This window comes from Salmo salar, chromosome ssa25, assembly GCF_905237065.1.
Source record: "Salmo salar chromosome ssa25, Ssal_v3.1, whole genome shotgun sequence".
NCBI classification, from domain to species: Eukaryota; Metazoa; Chordata; class Actinopteri; order Salmoniformes; family Salmonidae; genus Salmo; species Salmo salar.
The window spans coordinates 40,643,408-40,667,848 of record NC_059466.1 but is presented as its reverse complement, the minus strand read 5'-3'; the positions used below and the strand labels follow the sequence as shown (position 1 = coordinate 40,667,848).

Genomic DNA, 24,441 nt, shown 5'->3' with positions numbered 1-24,441 from the left:
TTTGACCAATCAGCAACTAGATCGGTTGCTTGGTGTTGACACAAGCGGGAAGTATGGCGATGATAGAAAGGCAAGCCAAAGGACCCGATCAACAAATTGAACAAAATGAAGGTATTTTTCTTTTTTTATAGATATGTTTGTACCATCATGCTTTTTTTTCGTTTCATATTGGGATTGCTATCAAGTGTAAAGCTATTGAGATCTCTTTCCCACCTGATTATCAACAGCGCCCTGCACTGCAGTAAAGCGAATTGTTGTTTTTTAAGCCAAGCATAGTGGTCCTTTAATGACAAACGGACATTTTTGAACTACATATTCCAATCAATTCTAAGCGTTTTTTCTGTTGTTTTCGCCGGAGGTCTCTAACAAGACAGTTGTGCTTTGGCAAGCAGGCTGGCGTAGCGAGTTTGGTGCAGCCTCGTATATTCTGCGCGAAATGGGAGTATCAGATTTTACTTTTGACACAACTGGTGAGTGCATGACAGCTCCCTTTGTGTGACGTTTGACTTTGTAGGGCAACGATTTAGTGAACATACGTATGTTTCAATGATTGGTTCTGTCCTACATTAGCTAGCTCGAACTACTGACTGTAGCTAGCTACCCATCCTTTCATTATCTAATAGTCCAAAGTCATGCGTTCAGGACTGGAGTGTTTTCAGTAGAGCTATGCTGCATTGCATATTTGAAATTGTTTTCACTGTCTGACCAATAATCCCAATAACATGCTGGATTTTCACACCCAGAATTTATTTATGTTCTTTAAGTACTGCTATATTAGCAAATCAATCAACAGACTGAAGGTGAATGAATCAACATCCCTCAGACTAATAGTCTGCCCAGTATGAATAAAATGTATGATAGTGATCAACTGCAGTTCTCCAAGATGGCTTCCATGTTTCAGTTGGATCCTTTTCCGTATCTTGCTTGAGGCTGTGTCTACAGTATGTACATAGTAGATTTATAAGCTTGCCTCCCTAGTTGCTGTTGTCCTCCGCTGTATGGCTCATACTGTTTCTATGTATCGTTCGTGTTCATGGTGATACTACCAACATGTGCATAATAGATTATACATCCATCCACGCCCATGTTTTTATGTTTGTCTCTGTTTCCCCTTTAGGTCCAGTGGTGGACCTGTCAGCGCAGGGTCTGCAGAAACTGGAGCCCAGTTTCACCTGCTCTGATGAAACACACACACTCATTCTGGACCGGAACCACATCATGAAACTGGACCATCTGGAGAGGAGCCGAGGCCTCCAACAGGTAGACCTTTCTATCCAAGCACATTTGATGGAATCTGGTCAACTTAATTGTTGAACATTGTTGAATTCCTCAGATTATTTGTAAATGGGCATTTACTAGTTGTTGCAAACTTGCAATGCACCAAATTGAATTGGATTAGTTCCCTCTATATTGTCTTGCAGTCTTATTCTGCATCTCTCTGTTCTGTGCTGGGCAGCTATCAGTTGCTGGTAACCGCCTGGTGCGGATGATGGGTGTGTGTCGTCTAACCGAGCTGAGAGTTCTGAACCTGCCCAATAACAGTATTGGCTATATTGAAGGGCTGAGAGACCTGCCACACCTGGAGTGGCTCAACCTGTCAGGCAACAACATCAAGGTGAGGGGAAGAAAGTGGACAATGTACTCCCTCCATAATGTGTTCATTTTGTCTCCTGATCATGCAGTTTGGATATCCACTTTTCACTCAGGTCATTGAGCAGCTCAACAGCTGTGTGGCTCTCCAACACTTGGACGTGTCTGACAACAACATCTCCAACATTGGTGATCTTACCAAGCTGTTAGCCTTAAAGGTGAGAACAGGTCTTGCCTCATGACTTTTCAGAGTTATGGGGATGCAGATAGAATTCTGGAGCATTAAGCAGGACAGTTTTTCTGTGGTGTTGATTGACAGGCTGCTATTTCTCTTGCAGACCCTTCTCCTTCATGGTAACAGCATTACTACGCTACGGACTGTCCCCACTCATTTGCCTGCCCATCTGTCCATCCTCTCCTTGGCAGAGAATGAGATCAGAGACCTCAATGAGGTAAAGACCCTGCTTTTTTGTCCCTTTGCACTCTCTACTTTCTCTCTTTGCACTCTCACCTGCTCTGCTTTTAACAATAATCTCTTTCCTACTTCTCTCTCACTTGCTTGTCTCTATTTCTTTCTCTCTCTCTCTGCCTCCCACAGGTCTCCTACCTGGCACCCCTCCATGACCTGGAACAGCTCTCCATTATGAGTAACCCCTGCATCATGGCAACCCCCTCGTTGCCTGGATACGACTACCGGCCGTACATCATGAGCTGGTGCCTGAACCTGAAGATCCTGGACGGATACTTGGTGTCACAGAAAGAAGGGTGAGACCAGGTCCAGAACTCCAGTGAAGTTAAAAATGCTAACTATGCAGGGAAAGGAGGGTAGCATTGATTGACATTAACCTCTCCAGCGTCTCATCCCGTCAGCGGGATCAAAATCCAGCGAAAAATCATATCGCCAATTAGCATAAAAAATAATAATAATTTTTTTTTTTTTTTTTATAGATACACCTCTCCTGAATCCCGTCGTCCGAAAAAAGGTTTTACAGGAAAAGCAAATCATTAGATTATGTTAGATGAGTCCATCGTAAAAAGCAGCTTCATAGCCATTTTCCGACCAACCACTTGCATCACATATAATCAAAAAACAGCTAAATGCAGCACTAACCTTTTACAAACTTCATCAGATGACACACCTAGGACATCATGTTATACAATGCATGCATTCTTTTGTTCAATAAAGGTCATATTTATATATAAAAACAGCATTTTACATCGGCGTCTGACGTTGACTAAATAATTTCCCCTCAAATGCGTCCCGGTAAACAATGCTACAATTCCCTAAATTACTATCCGATAACGATTTTTTACATTTATATTGTCAATCTAACATTTATAGATGAATATCTCTTGAGAACACCTGTCATACCAGATTTTAAATTAACTTTACTGGGTAATCACACTTTGCGATGCGATACTCAGAAAATGAGCTAATATACAGAGCTCGGCGCCATCTTGGAACAATCGCATGCCACATCTCATCTTGTATAATATTGTCAATAATCGCCTACCTTTAGTTGTCTTCATCAGAAAGCATCCCAGGTCCACAACAGATGTATTTTCGGTCGAAAAAGTCCATACTTCACGTTCCATTAGCCTGCTGTTGGTAGCGCGTCCTAGGGCTCTCTCCAAGCGCAGGGCTGAAGTTCCGGATAAAATGAGATTCTCCCGCCTGTAGGTTCGTTCAAACATGTCAAACGTTGTAAAACATTAATCTTCAAGGCCTGTAACACCAAGAGAGCCAATAAGATTCGAGGGGGATGATTTCATTGCCTTTAAAACCGTTTCCAAAGGTGGGGGTAGACATGGCCGCCGGCGTCATAATGGTGATGGCCCATCCCCTGTGACCAATTTCCAATGAGTCTCATTCACTGAGTTTCGACTGTATAAGGCTCAAACCACTGTGAAAAGACTGGCGACATCTAGTGGAAGCAATAGGAAGTGCTCACTGAACCATGGTTAACGGTGTGATTTATAGGGAAAGATGAGAAGTCGAGTCCACAATTCTGAATTCCACTTCCTGTTTCAATCGGTCTCGGGGTTTTGACTGCCATTTGAGTTCTGTTATACTCACAGACACCATTCAAACAGTTTTAGAAACTTTAGAATGTTTTCTATCCATATATAATAAGTATATGCATGACCTAGCTTCTGAGTTTGATTAGTAGGCCGTTGAAAATGGGAACGATTTTTTTTCAAAATGCGCTGCGGCGCCCCCTATCCTAAGGTATCCTCAAGAGGGGTTTGCCCTATTGCCCGGTGCAAGTAATCTGAGCAGTCGAGCATGTTGAGCCAGCTTTGAGGTTGCCGCATTGGGCGGGTGATTTTATTTTACTGGTAACAAACAAAATGCAAGTAGTCTGGCCTTTTTGGTTCCTCCCTTGTGTGTAGGTGAAAATAGCTTGTTACATTTTCAGGCAAGTGATCATAATCTTCAGGCAACCAAAATCTACTCCTGACTTGCCCAAAGGGCGAGTGCCTTTCAGACCATAATGTCAATCCCTGGGTAGAGAAATGGGCTGGTGACTGCAAGGTTGCTGTGTCGTACTATGCAGTTATAACATCAGTGTTGAGTAATGATCACTATCATTGCTGGTCAATAATGTCTCTATTGTTTGCGATCTCAGGTTGAAGGCGGAGTGGCTGTACAGCCAGGGCAAAGGTCGCTCGTACCGGCCAGGTCAGCACGTGCAACTGGTCCAGTACCTTGCCACCGTGTGCCCTTTGACCTCCACGTCAACCCTGGAGACAGCCGAGGATGCCAAGCTGGAGAAGATCCTCAGCAAGCAGAGGTAGGACAATACATCCACAGCTGGCAGAGGTAGGACAATACATCCACAGCTGGCAGAGGTAGGACGATACATCCACAGCTGGCAGAGGTAGGACGATACATCCACAGCTGGCAGAGGTAGGACGATACATCCACAGCTGGCAGAGGTAGGACGATACATCCACAGCTGGCAGAGGTAGGACGATACATCCACAGCTGGCAGAGGTAGGACGATACATCCACAACTGGCAGAGGTAGGACGATACATCCACAACTGGGCTGTGAGGCCAACAGCTGTTCGATGAGGTCAACTATCACACTGGCAGTGGATATGTTCTCCTCCCTGTGATCACTTGGAAAAAGCTCTAGCTATAAATCCAACCCATTGTTACAAACCAGCTGACCCTAAACTGGATCAATGTGCCTCTGTGTCTTTTCTGCTTAGTTTTGGTCATTTAACTTAAAAAAAAAAAAGAATTAAGTACCGCAATGTTTCTTTTAAGGGATCCTCTCTCCTTTGAATCCCATTACTTTAACCAGGGGTCCTGTGTATATCAACAGGTTCCACCAGAGGCAGCTCCAGCAGCAGACCCAAGGGGGTTCCCCCAGCCCTCCCGGCCCCACCCAGCTAGATGTGGACACTCACAGCCCCTGTCATGTGCCCCCACTAGGGGAAGCCAGAGAGTCAGACAGAGCCACAATGCCTGTGACTGCCCCACCAGCCAGACAGACAGGTAGCAGATGATGAACTCTACCTGTTTTGTGTTTTTTTGTTTCTGTAAATTCTGTAACTCTCAGTGTGTGTCTAGTGTGTAAATCTCCAATTTTCCTCTCTCTTCTGTGTGTGTGTCCAGAGCCAGCGATCCTGCAGATAAACACCTGGCTGGGGTGCGAAGCCTCCCAGGCGGGCGCACCTCCTCTCCGTGGCCCCAGGGGTGTGGAGGACCGCCTCTACCTGGAGGACGTTCAGAGCCAGACGGACGAAGATAAACTCACCGGCAGTCTGCTCTCCTCTGAGTCCACCTTTCTACCTGTCACCTCTGACCCCGCCCACTCTGACAGCGAGGACGAAACTGAGACATTTGAGCCTGACTCACTGGCGCCTGAACACCCCATCCGTCCCAAAAAGACCTCTCCTGAAAAGACCCAACACGCACCCTTGGAAAGGGAGATGGAGATGGAGGAGAATAGAGTGAAGGAGAAGGAGGTAAAGGGAGAAAGGGTGTCGGCTGACAGCCACCTCACCTGTGCCTTAACCTCAACCGCCAGTACACCTGTGACGGCAGGTGACCAATCACAGACCAATGACAGCGCTCCGCTCCAGGGAGCATACTCAAACTGCGTTGCTGCAGAGGTGAGGGTGGGATCGAAGCAGGAAGAGGAAGCGGTGGTGAGATGTGATAGGCTGGGCCACTGTGAGACGGACAGGGCAGCCGTCAGGATCCAGGCATGGTGGAGGGGAATGTGGGCTCGGCGTAGCCACCCTCTGGCCAAAGAGGTCCGGTGTGAGATCCGCCTGCGCAGGATGCAGGAGCACATAATCTTCCTGTCTGGAGAGTTGGAGAGGTACGGAAGAGACCCCAATCAATCCAAGGGCTGCTTTCTGATTCTCTGCCCTTCTCCAGAAGTGTGCACTTGTTCACTCCCCCTCATGCATTTTAAAGCATTGGATTGGTGCATACATGGCTGGAGGGAGTTTCCACAATATTCCTCACACCAGTCCTATCTTTTTAAATACATGAAGGGGAGTGTACACTTCTCAAAGAAGGGTAGAGAATTGGAATGTCGACACGGACCACCACGTCAGGCTAGAGAAGTAGGTTTCTAGCAGTGGAGGCTGCTGAGGAGATGACGGCTCATAATAATGGTTGGAACGGCGCAAATGGAATGACATCAAACGCATGGAAACCATCTATTTGATACTATTACACTAATTCCTCTCCAGCCATTACCACAAGCCCGTCCTCCCCAACCTCCTGTCATTTCTAGAGAAACTGGCAAGACAATCTCCATACAAAACCATTGTCACTAGAAAGAGCAGACATTTAGCCTTTTGTAAGCAGTGCACAAAGAGCCTTGTCTTTAGCCACGCTTCAGAATATATACTGAACAAAAATATAAAGGCAACATGTAAAGTGTTGGTTTCATGAGCTGAAATAAAAGATCCCAGACATTTTTCATACGCACAAAAAGCTTATTTCTCTCAAATGTTGTGCACAAGTTTGTTTACTTCCCTGTTAGTGAGCACTTCTCCTTTGCCAAGATAATCCATCCACCTGACAGGTGTGGCATGTCAAGAAGCTGATTAAACTACATTATCATTACACAGGTCCCCCTTATGCTGGGGACAATAAAAGGCCACTCTTAAAATGTGCAGTTTTGTCACACAACACAATGCCACAGATGTCTCAAGTTCTGAGGGAGCGTGCAATTGCATCAGAATATAGCTTTAGCTATTAGAACATTGGATGCCTTGGGGGGGATATGTTGTCCCTGCAACAGGTAACTTCAGTCTTTCAACACTTCTAATGGCACAGCCAGATAGTTATGAAGGATGAAGGTATCTAGCCTTTTATGTTGAATATCATGTATATCAGGCAAATTAATATGTCAAGTACTTCCAACTAATACTTTGTTGTTTGTGTACAGGGTGCGCCAGCACCACGAAGAGGAGCGGTTACAGAGACTGGTACAGGAGGAGGCTGTGAACTTCCTATGGGGTCAGGTCAGTAATACACTACTCTCTCGTGGACTGACTACGTAAACATAAATGGTACCGTAAAGGTGTCACGATACAACGGGATGCGTGAGATCACGAGCAGCATTAGTTATGGTGCTTTGGACCAATCAACTTGCAAAGAGAGAGGGTGGAGCTCTTCATCTCATCTCTTAACACTTATGGCTTGAACCAGAACTAAATCAAGCATCTGACCAATTACACAAGACTTTAGTTCTGGGTTAACTGAGATTAGTGATAAACAAGGTCATGGATCAATCAGATTCACGCTCACACACCCTTTCTCACTCCTTCTCCCCATCTCTCTGCAGCTTCAGTCCATGCAGCAGTGGCAGCGTACTGTGGAGGGGCAGCTGGCCAGTGTGGCTCAGGCTGGGTCATCTCCTGCTCCAGCCCTGACCTCCGGGCTCTGTGGCCCTCTAGCTCTTCAGCTCCCCCTGCCTGTGGACTTCAGCACTGCAGACCCGGCCTGCACAGACCTCTCCTTCCCGGACTCGGGCTTCCAGTTCACAGGTGAACAGCAGGCGGGGCAGGAAGACACCTTCCTGAGCTGTGGGACGGGCAACTCTATGGAGACTGTGCGGGCGCTGGCCTTGGGGGGGTCCCTGGCTCCTGGTGGTGGGGGGGACAGTCAGGACTGCAGTCTGCTGGAGCAGTACCTGTCCTCTGTGCAACAGAGAGAGGCGGAGGAGGGGGGTGCCAGCGACAGAACAGGCACACCACAGCCCCCCTCACCCCTCTCACCGGCCGACATGGAACAGCCTGACTCCAACACTCAGAACACCACCCAGAGTGAAGACACAGAGCAGCAACACACACTGGGAGGTCCAATCTGAAGTGCCTATCCCTCTCCTGGTCTTCTGGGATTAGCTAAGAGACTGCCCATAAACTCAGTCCACCTGTGCTGATGAATGTTATTGATGGCTCTAACAGCGCCTCTAAGAACTTACTGACTCACATCCATATAACGAGTGGTATATGGACTCAAGGATGTGGATATGTTTGTATAGCCCAGATGATTTTTCTCCCTTTAATTCTCTTGGACAATGCTACGTTGTTCATTGTCATGATCTGTCAGTCAGTTTGGCTAATGCTTGCTTCACTGACGTTGGGGGAACGCGGGAATGGCAGTTCCAACTCCCGGCACCCCCACGCGGCCGACACGCAATCTTATATTGCTGTGATTTAATGGTCATCCGTGGTGTGTCCAGATGTTAAGGGATTGCACGGCGGAAGACAAGATTCTCCAGGAGTATCAGACTACAATTCACATATATAAGTGCCGCTACTCGGTCGTCCCAAATCTCTTCAATGTCAATCTACCTTTAAGTAGAAACAGATTGGCTACAGTTCAGGCTAGACAGCTTGGCTCCAAATGTAATTCCAATTTCTCCTGTATTCAAATGCCTCAATCTATCCTTGTATTCCTGCAGGTGAGTGAGAGGACCAGGTCTGGACTAGATGATTTGGCGTGAATGTAAATATCACAGCTTGCTGAGAAGGTAGTTTAGTTGCTGAGAATGGTTTGTACTAGACACTGAAATGTATCTCCAGGTTAAATGCAAATTGTAAAAAAGATTTGAAAAAATCTGGTGCTCTATGTTTACACAATAAAATGTTTTCTTTAACATTGGTTTGTTAAATTGAGTATGGCTTTTCCCTAAACTCACTGAAACTACAGTTCCTTCAGAAAGTATTCAACTCACTTGACTTATTCCACATTTTGTTACAGCCTGAATTCAAAATGGATTAAATATATATTTTTCTCACCCATCTACACACAATACTGCATAATGACAAAGTGAAAACATGTTTTTAGATTATTTTTTTTTAGCAAATGTTTTGAAAATGAAATACAGAAATTTCTCATAAGTTTTCAAACCCCTGAGTCAACACATGTTACAATCACCTTTGGCAGCGATTTTCGCTGTGAGTCTTTCTGGATAAGTCTGTAAGAGTTTCCCACACCTGGATTGTACAGTATTTGCCCATTATTCTTTTTAAACGTCTTCAAGCTCTGTCAAATTGGTTGTTGATCATTGCTAGACAGCCATTTTTAAGTCTTGCCATAGATTTTCAAACCGATTTAAGTCAAAACTTTTACTAGGCCACTCAGGAACATTCAATGTTGTCTTGGTTAGCAATATTTGGCCTTGTGTTTTAGGTTATTGTCCTGCTGAAAGGTGAATTAATCTCCCAGTGTCTGTTGGAAAGCCGACTGAACCAGGTTTTCCTCTAGGATTTTGCTTGTGCTAGGTTCTATTCCATTTATTTTTATCCTAAAAACGTCTGTAGTCCTTGCCTATGACAAGCATACCCATAACATGATGCATCCACCACCATGCTTGAAAATATGAAGAGCAGTACTCAGTGATGTGTTGGATTTGTCCCAAACATAATGCTTTGTATTCAGGACATAAAGTGAATTACTTTGCCACATTTTTGCAGTATTACTTTAGTGCCTTGTTGCAAACAAGATGCATGTTTTGGAGTATTTTTATTCTGTACAAGCTTCCTTCTTTTCACTCTGTCATTTAGGTTAGTATTGTGGAGTAACTACAATGTTGTTGATCCCTCCTCAGGTTTCTCCTATCATATTCCTTACACTTTGTAACTGTTTTAAAGTCACCATTGGCCTCATGGTGAAATTCCTTCCTCTTTGGCAAATGAGTTAGGAAGGACGCCTGTATCTTTGTAGTGACTGGGTGAATTGATACACCATCCAAAGTGTAATTAATGACTTCACCATACTCAAAGGGATATTCAATATCTGCAACAAAAAAATACCAATAGGTGCCCATCTTTGCAAAGCATTGGAAAAACCTCCCTGGTCTTTGTGGTTGAATCTGTTTGAAATTCACTACCTAACTGAGGAACCTTACAGATAATTGTATGTGGGGTACAGAGATGAGGTCGTCATTCAAAAATCATGTTAAACACTTATTTCACACAGAATAAGTTCATGTAATATATGTGACTTGTTAAGCACATTTTTTACTCCTGAACTTATTTAGGCTTGCCATAACAAAGGGGTGCAATACTTATTGACTCAAGACATTTCAGCTTTTCATTTTGTATTAATTTGTAAACATTTCTACAAACAATTCCACTTTGACATTATGGGGTATTGTGTGTAGGCCATTGACACAAAATCTCAATTTAATCCATTTTAAATTAAGGCTGTAACACAACAAAATGTGGAAAAGTCAAGGGGTGTGAATACTTTCTGAAGTCACTTGTATACCTAAACCTAACAAGCCTCGATCACACCGACATTGTTTTTGGGCAAAATGGTACGGTACCTACAGTAGCATCATCTGGATATGTGTGGAAAGGTTCAACATTCACCTTCTGCTACCATTTCTGTCAAGCCGTCTACACATACAGTTTGACGAATACGTTCGATAAATCCCAACATATGCACCACACAGAACGCACTGCAACTGCCTCCGCAACGCTGCAAGGCAAACGCAGCGTTCTACTGGAAATCAATGTACTTTTGGTGTACCGAAATGCAAATCACTGTTGGTGTGATCGAGGCGTTAATCTAACCTTAACCTTAATTTCTTTCGACCCCTGTCTAAGCATGTTTTTTTTTACCCTCCATCTTTGGTCACCTGACGCTTCCTTGTCTGTCATGCTTACTTTATGTATCTGTATTTATTTTATCTGTCCCTTTTCTTCTTGTATCTATCTCCCTTTCACAGACCACAACCCTCCTCAGGCCAATTCCAAACCCCTTAAACACCAAACGTATATTACCCCAACTCCATCTAAACCATCGCCCAATGTGCCTCGTTTCCTTTTCTGTGTGAGAATTAAATCAATATAACGGGAACTTTCACTTTCTGGGTCCGTCTGTGAAAGCACTCATTCTGCCTTTTCACTGATGCCCCATGGTGACAGTATAACCCAGATAGATCAGCAGTCAGTAATGTTATACATAATTGAATAACATCCATTGCAGGCCAGCCAACCTACAGTTTAGTTTACATGGATAAAAGCAACGGCATAATTTGTATATTCTAACAACCAAAATAGCGGTCAAATAAATTCACTGGGTCAAATAAATTCACAGAACAAAAAAACATGTGGTCTCCACCACTAAGGTATAAAAAAATAACAGTCTACACTTGATTTCCAGTATATGTGCTTTAAGCCTAGCCAAAAAGGGGAGGGCTTTGTACTGATATGATCGTGAGGTGACGTTCTATCATATCTACAGCACTGCTTGGGGTAACTGCATTTCTCCGGAAGGCGATGTTGGTTTTCATCAAAAATTTAAAGGGATGAATCTCGTTCTGAAATCTGACAGATTCGTAAAACGACACAATGAGCAGATACGCGCAGTGGTGAACATGAATATGATTGGTATAATCACAGCAAATGGTATGTTTGGCAGAGCCGCACAAAGGCACATCGTGTGACAGTGAGATCATCTCAAGCAACGCAACTTTCAGTTCAACTAAGTAAGCATTTGCCATATTTCGCAATCTCACGTCAGATATGTGCATGTACAAGTAGCAAGCAAGCATAAGCAAGCTTGCTAGCTGGCTGGCTGGCTAGCTAGAAGAGCCAACACAGAAATCGTATTGGCTACACACATTTAGCTAGCGTTAGCTGCTAAGAATACTACAATTGTTAGCTTGGTGGTTAATAAATTTCCAACTAATTATATTCGTTCCTCTATACAGCTATGACTTGCAGCTGAGCAAACACTGCATCTAAAGTGGACAGCCCGTTCTGCCCTCCATCTGTTGACATCACTGTCTATTTTTTTTACTGATAAATGTGTTTGGGGAAAATGATCCACGGACACTGGTGGTAGGTTAGTACCAATGCTAGAGTATGTAGCCAACTGCAGTTAGCATGGACTCATAAGGGTAAATCATTGCATGGTCTGCCCCGTATAGACATAGTTAGCAGTCCTATGGCTCTGGCTGTTCCCGAATATGCAACATCAACAAATCAATTCACCGACTTCCAGTCATGTGACAAGAACAAGTGGATTACAAATCTTAGAATATAGCAGCACACTCGTGATACAGATATTTTTGCCTGAACAAAGTATTAACTTACTGGCGGGACATTGCTGCAGCGGTAGTAACTGTAAAGTGCTTTGTGAGCTATACTGCTGGCTAGTAGGTTTGAGTAGTGTACTGAACTTTGGAATACCAAGATATTCCCTCAAACGAACCTGGATTCTCCACCCCAGAGCTAACATTTCAGTGATGTATGACTCAGCAAGTGTTTTCCCTTTCTGACTGTAGATTGATTATAATGAAAAGTGAGGTCAATGTGAGTGCTTCATAAAACAGGAAATCTGAATTGTTAACCTAGGGTTCCATGCTCTATGTAAATGCTAACACTTTCCCTCTGTTGGCTTCTGACTCCTTTATGACTTTGCTTATATCAGGGGGACTGGTAGTGGCATGACACCGTTGCCATGGTGACAGCAGACCGTGAGACTGGGCCTGATCATGGGAGGCAGAAAGGAGGCACTGTTTGGAAGAACCTGTCCAAATACACGCCTATCTTCCTTTTGCTGGCCCTGTCAGGAATCATCTTCCTGTTGCGCAACATTCACACTCTTGAGGTGAGGAGGGGAAGGGGGGAAAGGTATGTTTGTTGGAGTTGCTCTAGTAAGGGTTGGGGTGGGGCTTTACGTTCACTAGGTTAGAAGGGTTCAGATTGGTGGGGGTTGGACAAAGCATTCTGAAGGATCACCACAACTCTGTCTTCCCTATTTCTAAGTGCGGAGGGGCTCAGTTAGTTTTTTCAGCTGGGCCTTAAGGAACTCTAGCTCTATTGTGGAGCAGAGAGAGAGAGAGAACTGTTGTTTTCCTTGTATGAAACCATCCAGTCAAAGCTCAGCAACTCCCTTACTTTTCACTACCTCCTCTATTGTTTCTTAACTCCTTTTCCCCTTTGTGATGAATTTGTTGTTTATCATTAGCAATTATATTAAGGACAATGTCAACAAAATGGAACAGCAATAGGCCTATAAGCTGAACAACCACTTCAGCAGTGAGATGTGCTTTGATGTTTCTTCCTTTCTCCCACATTTGTTTAATTTAACCTTTTATTTAACTAGGAAAGTCAGTTAAGAACAAATTCTTATTTACAATGATGGCGGCCTACCAAAAGGCAGAAGGCCTCCTGCGGGAACGGGGGCCTGGGATAAAAAATAAATACAATATAAATAATGGACAAAACACGCATCACAACAAGAGAGACCTAAGACAACAACATAGCAAGGCAGCAACACATGACAACACAGCAAGGTAGCAACATAACAACAAGGTGACAACACAACATGGTAGCAACACAAAACATGGTACAAACATTATTGGGCGCAGACAACAGCACAAAGGGCAAGAAGGTAGAGATAACAATACATCACACAAAGCAGCCACAACGGTCAGTAAGAGTGTCCATGATTGAGTCTTTGAATGAAGAGATTGAGATAAAACTGTCCAGTTTGAGTGTTTGTTGCAGCTCGTTCCAGTCGCTAGCTGCAGCAAACTGAAAAGAGGAGCGACCCAGGGATGTGTGTGCTTTGGGGACCTTTAACAGAATGTGACTGGCAGAACGGGTGTTGAATGTGGAGGATGAGGACTGCAGTAGATATCCCAGATAGGGGGGAATGAGGCCTAAGAGGGTTTTATAAATAAGCATCAACCAGTGGGTCTTGTGACGGGTCTACAGAGATGACAAGTTTACAGAGGAGTATAGAGTGCAGTGATGTGTCCTATAAGGAGCATTGGTGGCAAATCTGATGGCCGAATGGTAAAGAACATCTAGGCGCTCGAGAGCACCCTTACCGTTCTGATCTGTAAATTATGTCTCCATAATCTAGCATGTGTAGGATGGTCATCTGAATCAGGGTTGGTTTGGCAGCTGGGGTAAAAGAGGAGCGACTACAATAGAGGAAACCAAGTCTAGATTTAACTTTAGCCTGCAGCTTTGATATGTGCTGAGAGAAGGACAGTGCACCGTCTAGCCATACTCCCAAGTACTTGTATGAGGTGACTACCTCAAGCTCTAAACCCTCAGAGGTAGTAATGACACCTGTGGGTGGAGGGGCATTTTTCTTACCAAACCACATTAACTTTATTTTGGAGGTGTAGAGAAAGATTGTTGGACACTAAGAAAGCTTTGTTTTAGAGCATTTTACACAAAATCTAGGGAGGGGCCAGCTGAGTATCATCTGCATATAAATGGATGAGAGAGCTTCCTACTGCTCTGAGCTATGTTGTTGATGTAAATTGAGAAGAGCGTGGGGCCTAGGATCAAGCCTTGGTGTACTCCCTTGGTGACAGGCAGTGGCTGAGACAGCAGATTTTCAAACTTTATACACTGCACTCTTTGAGAGAGGTAGTTAGCAAACCAGCCCAAAGACCCCTCAGAGACACTAATACTCCTAAGCCGGCCCACAAGAATGGAATGGTCTACCGTATCAAAAGCTTTGGCCAAGTCAATAAAAATAGCAGCACAATATTGCTTTGAATCAAGGGCAATGGTGACATCATTGAGGACCTTTTAAGGTTGCAGTGACGCATCCATAACCTGAGCGGAAACCAGATTGCAGACCCGAGAGAATACTATAGACATCAAGAAATCCAGTCAGTTGATTATTGACAAGTTTTCCCAACACTTTTGAATAACAGGGAAAAATAGAATTAGGCCTATAACAGTTAGGATCAGCTTGATCTCCCCCTTTAAATAAAGGACCGACCGTGGCTGCCTTCCAAGCAATGGGAACGTCCCCAGAAAGGAGAGACAGGCTTGGCGATGATGGGGGCAGCAACCTTAAAGAAGAAAGGCTCTAAACCATCTGACCCAGATGTTTTTTGGGGGTCAAATTTAAAGAGCTCCTTTAGCACCTCGGACTCAGTGACTTCCTGCAGGGAGAAACTTTGTACCGGGGCAGGGGGAAAAGAGGGAGAAGCATCAGGGATAGTCGCATTAGAAGGGGTGGGAGATGAGGAAATGTTGGACGGGCAAGGAGGCATGGCTGAGTCAAATAGGAATCCTGACTTAATGAAGTGGTGATTAAAGAGCTCAGCCATGTGCTTCTTGTCAGTAACAACCACATCAACATTAAGGGACATGGGCAGCTGTGAGGAGGAGGGTTTATTCTCCAGATCTTTATCCATTTTCCAGAACTTCCTGGTGTTTGACCCAGTGAGAGAGAAGTGCTCCTTAAAGTCACTAACTTTGGCCTTCCCGATAGCCTGAGTGCGCTTATTTCTCATTTGCCTGAACAATAGCCAGTCAGCCTGAGTATGCGTGTGCCGAGCCTTTAGCCAAATGCAATTCTTGAGGTGGAGTAACTCCGCAAGATCACGGTCGAACCAGTCGCTGAACCTGTTTTTAATTCTCATTTTCATTATGGGGGCGTGTTTATTAACAATACCACTGAAAATATAAAAAAAGAAGGTTCAAGTGTCTTCGACAAGCTGATTCTATACCATTTTACAGTGGCCAGTTCATGAAGGAAGGCTTGCTCATTAAAGTTTTTTAGCATGCGTCTATGACAAATCACGACAGGTCGTTTCACTGAGCAGCCATTACAAACACAGTCTGTAAAACAGTGATCACTAAGGTCATTACAGAAAACACCAGACTGCTACCTATCAGGATTATGTGAGGATAATATCGAGGAGAGTAGCCTTTTCTCTGTGTTTGGAGTCATACCTTGTGGAATTGGTAATAATCTGAGAAAGATTTAGGGAGTCCCATTGCTTTAGGACTTGGTCAGGTGGTTTAAGCAGGTCCCAGTTTAGGTCACCAAGCAGGACAAATTCAGACTTAGTGTAAGGGGCCAGGAGAGAGCTTAGGGTACAGGCCAGTGCTGATGGAGGACGATAGCACCCAGCAACAGTCAACAAAGAGCTATTTGAAAGTTTAGTTCTTAAAACCAGTAAATGAAATTGTTTGGGTACAGACTTGGTGGAGACAACCGAGCACTGAAGGTGATCCTTGGTAAAGATTGCCACTCCCCCACCTTTGGAAGATCTGTCTTGCCGAACAAGGTTATAACCAGAAAGGTTAACATCAGTATTCAAAACACTCTTCCTTCCTTGGTTAGAGTGTTGGCCAGTAACCAAGAGGTTGCTAGATCGAATCTCAGAGCTGACAAGGTAAAAATCAGTCATTCTGCCCCTGAACAAGGCAGTTAACCCACTGTTCCTAGGCCGTCATTGTGAATAAGAATTTGTTCTTAACTGACTTGCCTGGTTAAATAAAAAACACGTCTCAGTAATGACCAACACATCTGGATTGGAGCTGTGAACCCACACTTTCAATGGATCCATTTTAGGTAATAATCTTCTAGTGTTAACGTGCAGAAAACCCAGACTTTTACGAGAGCAGAAATCAGTGAAGCAGATATTAGAGCACAAGTCAGAATTGGGCCTAGCAACAGTAGATGGGCCACGGTGTACATGCACATTTCCAGATATCATCAACAGTAATACAATCAAGGCACGGCATAGAACAGGGAGACCTCTGCAGTGTTGATTTATGACATCTGGATGTGCATCACATGGCAAAAATATCATATTGTAAAGCAATTTCATCAGGTAACATGAATACAAAGCTGACGAGAGGTGGTTAGAATAGGATGGGAGGCCAAAAGTCAATGTAACCAATAGAGTCAAAGTCCCGAGTGTGGGAACAAACAGTCTGTCCCACAGATGGGTAAAGAAAGTTTGTAGTCAACAAAGTATGCAGGAGTGCACAAGAAGAAGATTTTTTTATATATATAAAACGACTTGGGGCTAGCCATTGTAAGTTCATTGTCACTTGCACCAACAGTGCGTGAGTGCTGGTGGCGAGTGAAAGCTCGGGAGAGAGGGGTGAGTGTGGTGGGGGTACCTGTACCAGACAGGGGGAGACAGGCAAGGGCAGACGGTGAACAGATCGCCAGGTGGAATCCAAGCAGCAGGCAACGGGAGTAGGTGTCACACCCACTTGGGAGAAGCTTTTATTTCTGGAGGCAGATTTCTTGTAGAAAATGCCAGTGTATGGTCTTTGAACAGCAGGAGGGGGCTTCAGAGGACGCTTCAAAGACTCCTGACACTTGTTGGGCCCAAAGGCCTCAACACCTTTTACTTCACACCTCAGTGCTAATTGAATTTGTATCTGGTCTGTCCTTGCAAACTTGGCAGCCTTAACTCCACATTCAGTCCCCATAAAGTAAAATATGTCATTGTAATGTACTTTTCCTTTTTTCTTTTTCTTCTTGGCTTTCAAAATAGCATCAGACCAAACACTAGTCACTCAGTTCCAGGTTTGACGGTGTCCTCAGGTCCCTGCTGTTTGTTTGCTAGAGCACCCTCCGTATAGCTTGGAAAAATAACCTTGGAAGCAGTAATCTGTCCGGTTAATTTTGGTCAAAATTAGTTTGGAGTTTTGATCTGGAGCGAAGGCCATGCTGTGGAGGGTAGCATCCTGCATATGTACTTGCTGAAAAATCCAAGTTTATCTAACTCCAAATCTATCCGTTTGAAAAAAACATGTTGAAAAATGTGAGAGCTCACATGCAGCTGTGTTTCTCTCTGAGGGGGGCGTGTCTTTTAATCACCATCCTCCATTACTACCCTCCCTCTTGGTGACCTTTCCTCTTCTCCTCTGCAGAAGCTCAACTGCCAAACAGTGTCGACACTCTACCAGTTCCAGAGCCACATCCATTCAGCCTTCACCACAGAGGAACAACCTCCTGTGGATCACAACCGGAGCTACTGTGGCCACCTGGGCCTGGAGCCCTCAGCCGAGGAGGCTCTGGAGCAGCGTTACCTCCTGGAGTCCATCGCGTGGCCAGAGCCTCAGCCTCGGCTGACACCTAGACCCCTGCGGCAGACCAGCGACCCTGCACACAGTCTGTTTGTGATCCTGCCAGGAGGGGGTGGGAGAGAGTGGCGTGTGGGAGATCAGCTAGAGGCGCTAGTCCATATGCATGACTTCCAGGGGCGTCCCAAGCGTCATGGTGGGGACTTCCTGCTGGCCCGGCTGCATTCCCCAGAGTTGGGGGCGGGTGTTGCAGGACAGGTGCTGGACCACCGGAATGGGCTCTACTCAGCCGTGTTCCCTTTACTATGGGAGGGGTCTGTACGGGTAGAGGTGACACTGGTCCATCCTAGTGAGGCAGTTGCTGTGCTGCGTCGGTTACGAGAGGAACATCCCGACCGCGTCTTCTTCAAGAGTCTGTTCCGCTCTGGATTCCTGTCTGAGACCACTGTGTGCAACCTGTGCCTGCCAACCACCCGGCAGCCGCTGTGCAATTACACGGACCCCCACACAGGTGAACCATGGTACTGCTACAAGCCAAAACTGCTTAGCTGTGACACACGGATCAACCACGCCAAAGGAGGCTACCAAAAACACCTGCTCACAAACAAAGAGTCACTGCTCTTCCAGAGGTTAGTGAGTGGTAGATGAGAGTATGTGAGGACTGTATGTTAGACCTATGTAGTAGTTGTGCCTTAGTTAGTAACATGTACAATTACAAGGTTTGTTTCGGGTGTATGATTTTTTTTAACAAAATAAGTCTCATTGATTTTTCTCAGTGGTGTAAACATCAAAGTCCGTGTTCATGCTTCCGGGTCTGACAGTGTCATTGTGCAGCCTGAGAAGAAAGGTAAGACAGCAAGGGGATGCTGCACACATGCCAGTGTGCATCCCTGTGCTTGTTTGTAGGGTGGGAGGTAGCCAGCAGATCTGACCCGCTTTCTTACAGCTACACTAGGGTCGGACAGCATTCTTGTGTATATTAAGACACTGCGGAGCCCGGCGCAAGATATGGCTCAGAAAACGTACCTCAATCCAGGGATGAGAAATGCATTGTACACTGAACTGTCCCATTATCCCAACTGTTACACCAAGAAGATTGAATGACTACTTGGTACATTTTCTGAGCCATATCTTGCACCGGCTCCGCAGTGTCTTAATATACACAGGAATGCTGTCCGACCCTAGTGCAGCTATAAGAAAGCAGGTCGGATCTGCTGGCTAGGTGGGAGGTTTAGGATTTGTTGGAAAGTGTAACGAAAAACCAGCATACCAAGTGGGTGCATGCAAATGAGGAAAAAGAGCTGCACCAGCACAGAGCCCTGGGAACCCCTTGTGTGACTATCCAAGCTGACTATTGACAGACAAGGGGTACCCCAGGGCTATGTTTTGGGACACTGTTGTTTTTGATCTGCATGCTATTGCATGGTATGCTTAAGCAATAAGGCCAGAGAGGGTGTGGTATATGACCAATACACCACGGCTAAGGACTGTTCTTAACCACGACGCAACGTGGAGTGCCTGGATACAGCTTTTAACCGTGGTATATTGGCCATATACCACAAACCCCCGAGGTGCCTAATTGATTGCTATTATAAACTGGTTACCAATGTAATTAGAGCAGTAAAAACACATGTTTTGTCATACCTATGGTATACGGTCTGATATACCACGGCTGTCAGCCAATCAGCATTCAGTGCTCGAACCACCCAGTTTATAGTCAGTTTTGTACTGGATTTGTGGGTATGCAGTATTTGTGTGTGTTTTGTATCAATCTACAGTGCCTTCAGAAAATATTCACACCCCTTGACTTTTTCCACATTTTGTTGTGTTACAGCCTGAATTTAAAATGGATTAAATTGAGATTTTTTTTGTCACTGGCTGACACACGATAATGTCGAAGTGGAATTAGTTTTTTTTGTTGAAATGTCTATAAATGAATAAATCAAAAGCTGAAATGTCTTGAGTCAATAAGTATTCAACCCCTTTTGTTATGGAAAGCCTAAGTAAGTTCAGGAGTAAAAATGTGCTTAACAAGGCACACGTTAGATGGACTCACTCTGAATTTCAAACACAGATTCAACCACAAAGTCCAGGGAGGTTTTCTAATTCCTGGCATAAAGAAGGGCACCCATTGGTAGATGGGTTAAAAAAAAGAAAGGAGGGAAAAAAAGCAGACATTCAAAATCCCTTTCAGCATGGTGAAGTTATTAATACCACTTTGAATGGTATATCAATACACCCAGTCACTACAAAGATACCGACGTCCTTCCTAACTCAGTTGTCCAGAGAGGAAGGAAACCACTTGAGGATTTCACCATGAGGCCAATGGTAATTTGAAAACAGTTACAGAGTTTAATGGGTGTGATAGGAGAAAACTGAAGATGACTGAGTGAGAAGAAGGAAGAATGCACATGCATCCTGTTTGCAACAAGGCACTAAAGTAATACTGCAAAAAACATGGCAAAGCAATACACTTTGTGTCCTGAATACAAAGTGTTATGTTTGGGGCAAATCCACTACAACAAATGACTGAGTACCAATCTTCATATTTTCAAGCATAGTGGTGGCTGCTTCATGTTATGGGTATGGTTGTAATTGGGGAGTTACAGGATAAAAAATAAACAGAGTGGAGCTAAGCACAGGCACAATCCTAGAGGAAAACCTGGTTCAGTCATCTTTCAACCAGACACTGAGATTAATTCACCTTTAGGTAGGACAATAACCTAAAACAAGGCCAGATCTACCCTGGAGGTGCTTACCAAGAAGACAATGAATGTTCACAAGTGGCCGAGTTACAGTTTTGACTTAAATCTACTTGGAAATCTATGGCAAGACCTGTAAATGGTTGACTAGCAATGATCAACAACAAATCACATTTCTTAAAGAATAATCTGCAAATATTATACAATCCAGGTATGCAAAGCTCTTAGAGACTTACCCAGAAAGACTCACAGCTGTAATCACTGCCAAAGGTGATTGTAACATTTATTGACAAAAGGGTGTGAATACTTATGTTATGAGATGTTTCTGTATTTAATTTTCAATACATTTGCAAGCACTTCTATAAACATTTTCACTTTGTCGTTATTAGGTATTGTGTGTTCTATTTGACCATTTATTTAACTAGGAAAGTCAGTTAAGAACAGATTCTTATTTTCAATGACGGCCTAGGAACAGTGCCTTGTTCAGGGGCAGAACGACAGATTTTTACCATGTCAGCTCGGGGATCTTGCAACATTTCGGTTACAAGTCCAACGCTCTAACCATCTGGCTACCTGCCGCCCGTGTAAATGGGTGAGAACCCCCTCCCCATTTTGAATTTAGGCTGTAACGCAACAAAATCTGGAATAAGTGAAGTGGTATGAATACTTTGAAGGCACTGTACTTGTAAGGTTATGTTAGCTAGCGCATCATGCTGGCTCCTCTTTCAGACAAACCAGAGATGGAGAGCAGCAGTGTGAGAGCGGAGCCTATCAGGGTCACTCCCTCTGGGTATTACTTCCAAGGGTCATGGCGGGCGCTGGGTGGTGTCGCAATGCATCAGTTTAACGACTCCTCTGCCATTACTCAGTGTCTGAAGGGCAAGGTGGTGTACATGTATGGAGATTCCACTGCTAGACAGTGGTTTGAGTACCTCAACGCCTTTGTCCCAGGTGAGTGCTGTCTGCTAAAGCCCAATGACATCTCTCACTGTGCACTGTCTCGTGTGCTTCATAACTCTGTTCTGTTTGTCCAACTTCCTCTTTATCACAGAGCTGAAGGAGTTCAACCTTCACAGTCCTAGGAATGTGGGGCCCTTCATGGCAGTGGACAGCACCCACAACATCCTGCTGAGGTACCGCTGTCACGGTCCTCCAATACGCTTCTCCACTGTCATTGCCAGTGAGATGCGCTATGTAGCTAACGAGCTGGACGGCCTGGCGGGAGGCCCAGATACCGTGGTGGTCCTCAGCGTTTGGGCCCATTTTAGCACCTTCCCTGTAGAGGTCTACATACGCAGACTACGCCACATTCGACGGGCAGTGGTGCGGCTTCTGGACCGGGCTCCGGGGACCCTGATAGTGGTGCGTTCAGCCAACCTCCAAGCCCTGGACCCGGAGGTGAGCCTGTACAATAGTGACTGGTTCTCAGCACAGCTGGACGGGGTGCTCAGGGCCATGTTCAGGGGTCTGGATGTCTTGCTGGTGGATGCCTGGGAGATGACCCTTGCTCACAACCTCCCCCATGCTCTCCACCCGCCTCCAGTCATTGTCAAGAACATGATTGACACTATCCTCTCTTACGTATGCCCAGAGAAGAGCTAGCCCGGGAAAGGAAAAGAGTATGGAAGATTAAAAATTAGTGTGAGATGGGGAGTGTGGTTATGTTTACAAGAGTTACTTATAGTGTAATCACAAAGCTCACCTGTTTACTGCGAGCATGGCCTGATGTAGCCTAAGCCCTATCTGCTGTGTACCTGCTTCCTGTATATGGGATCCGCTGTTGTGAAGTGACCTAGTGTTTTTATGAACCATCTCACACTCACAAATAAACCAGGAGAGATGGGGAGATAAACAACGGGACTGATTGAATCAGTCAACTATGAACAGATTACTGATTTTGACCCCACCTGCTGTATTTAAAGTTGAATGGCCAACAGTTCAAAGGGTTCTTGTTTCAAAGGGTTATTTAAAGAAATGTGTGTGTGAAAAGGTTTATGCAATAGTTTGACATTCAGTGTTTTGTTTTATGGGAAACAGCCATGTTATTGAATTGTGACCCACAGATTGTTAAAAAAAAAGCTGCAGATTTCAACTAATTCTGTTCAATACACTTGAATGGAATATCAGCTGCCATAGAGTGCAATAAGTAAATATAGGCTATTGCAGTGCAGTAGGGGAGATTGAGAGTGGGAAATGCAGTATAACAAATGCATGGAAAATGACACATTTGCCAAATCCTGTACGTTAGACTTGCATTAATTAATTCTCACTCTAAATATCAAATATGTTTGGTTATACAGAAACAGGAGCAAAGTGTCAAAGGTACTTTGACAAAAGTGAATATGAGGAAAATAATACCAAACAATGGGCTTATGGTTACAAACCTCAATGTGAATCCAGCTCTGTCATGTCAAATTAATCTGTTTGGTTTAGTGTGGGCCTCTAGGAAATGCCCAAGGCATGTCGCCACGATTTAGCCTACAACCTAACAGATGAATATTTGTTAACTCAGTTCTGTACCAAATCATGTGCTTTCCTATGTATTCCATATCCAAGGATGTTCAAAAAACGTAACCCTTGAGGACTTTGTCTGCTGGTTTTTGTCATCCATCAAGAAGTTTACAGGCCTGAATCAGATGCTGATGGAAACGGCAAGGTCATCAACCAGCAGACAGCCTTCCTCCAGAACTGGCTTTATTCTTCTTATCCAGTGTTATTTTTCAAGTACTTCTGAAACAGTTTACATCAAAATGTGACATTATTTAAATATAGGAATAACTTTTATCATGTAACTGTTTACCCTTTTAAGACTTGTTAGGCAGTCTCAAAGTGATGCCATTTTGTAGCTAACGGTTACAGCAGTATTATTGCCTATGCCATACACCACAGCTGGAATGCTTTAACATGTTACCGTTTGTCAAGCTTCGCTATTGCCAAGTGTTACCTCACTTTCTACCAGTTACCATAACTGTTAACTTGCCACAATTCAAATATATCTCCCATTGAACAATTGCAATAAAGTGATTGGTGATTTATTTATGAAGGAAGATATAAGGTCTGACTAGCTAGCTAGTCCACGAGAAGAACTTACGACCAGTCTTCGTTGAACAAGTACTTTCATTCCTGCCCCCCCCCCCCCACATTAACAAATGTTCTTATATCCAGATAGTTAGCTAGCTTGATGTACGCTTGGAGTTAGCTAAGCTTTAGCTAGCTTTAGCTAGCTTCAGCAAGTAATCCATCGCAATTGTTCGATAGTCAAGAAATATAGGCAATTGTCTACTTGACACATACTGTACTTCCGCCGTTGATATCAAATATTGGATAATTCATATACAAGATAGCTCAAAACTGTCTGTTTTTAGTTAGTACGTGTGCACCGCTTGCTCGTGTACCCTGCGCGTGTTACCTGCAGCTGCGTGGTGCTTGCTTGTGTAGCTGTTTGATTCATTGGTTTGAATCCTAAGCAATCATTATGGCATCATCCATAACAACACAATACATAATCCTAAAGTACATCTGATGAATTCAAGCGTGTACCTGTCATTCATTCATCATGGGATAAAGTAATATCGCATGTGTGCTACCATTTTGTTGTGGAAAATAATTAGCTAAATATCAACATGACTGATGCCCTCCTCTCAGTCGTGTCTGAAGCAAAGAGGAACGCTTTCCCAACTCTTTCCAATCTCTCAGAAAATAGTGAGGACCAATTAATAAACCAAATGCTATGTTGGAGTAATAGTGTAAGCAAACAGAGGAGAGAGATGTAACTTAATTTAATCTAATGAATTGCTCATTGGTGTCCTCTCTCTACTTCAGACGATAACATTTGGTCATAG

General features: G+C 44.2%; 2 protein-coding genes across 2 annotated transcripts; both read left to right on the top strand.

Moving 5' to 3' along the window:
- The first annotated feature begins 40 nt into the window (after nucleotides 1-40).
- On the top strand, nucleotides 41-8,726 carry LOC100195969 (centrosomal protein 97). Its single transcript, NM_001140998.1, is given in 4 exon segments — nucleotides 41-111; nucleotides 1,118-1,260; nucleotides 1,457-1,521; nucleotides 7,932-8,726. Coding segments are annotated over 4 exon segments (309 nt in total). The 5' UTR covers nucleotides 41-53; the 3' UTR covers nucleotides 7,975-8,726.
- A 2,556-nt stretch (nucleotides 8,727-11,282) lies between these two features.
- On the top strand, nucleotides 11,283-23,634 carry nxpe3 (neurexophilin and PC-esterase domain family, member 3). Its single transcript, XM_014174328.2, has 6 exons — nucleotides 11,283-11,569; nucleotides 12,517-12,696; nucleotides 17,745-18,526; nucleotides 18,674-18,744; nucleotides 21,329-21,550; nucleotides 21,651-23,634. The coding sequence occupies exons 2-6, from the start codon at nucleotides 12,547-12,549 to the stop codon at nucleotides 22,199-22,201; spliced, it is 1,776 nt and encodes a 591-aa protein (XP_014029803.2). The 5' UTR covers nucleotides 11,283-11,569; nucleotides 12,517-12,546; the 3' UTR covers nucleotides 22,202-23,634.
- Nucleotides 23,635-24,441: the final 807 nt, after the last annotated feature.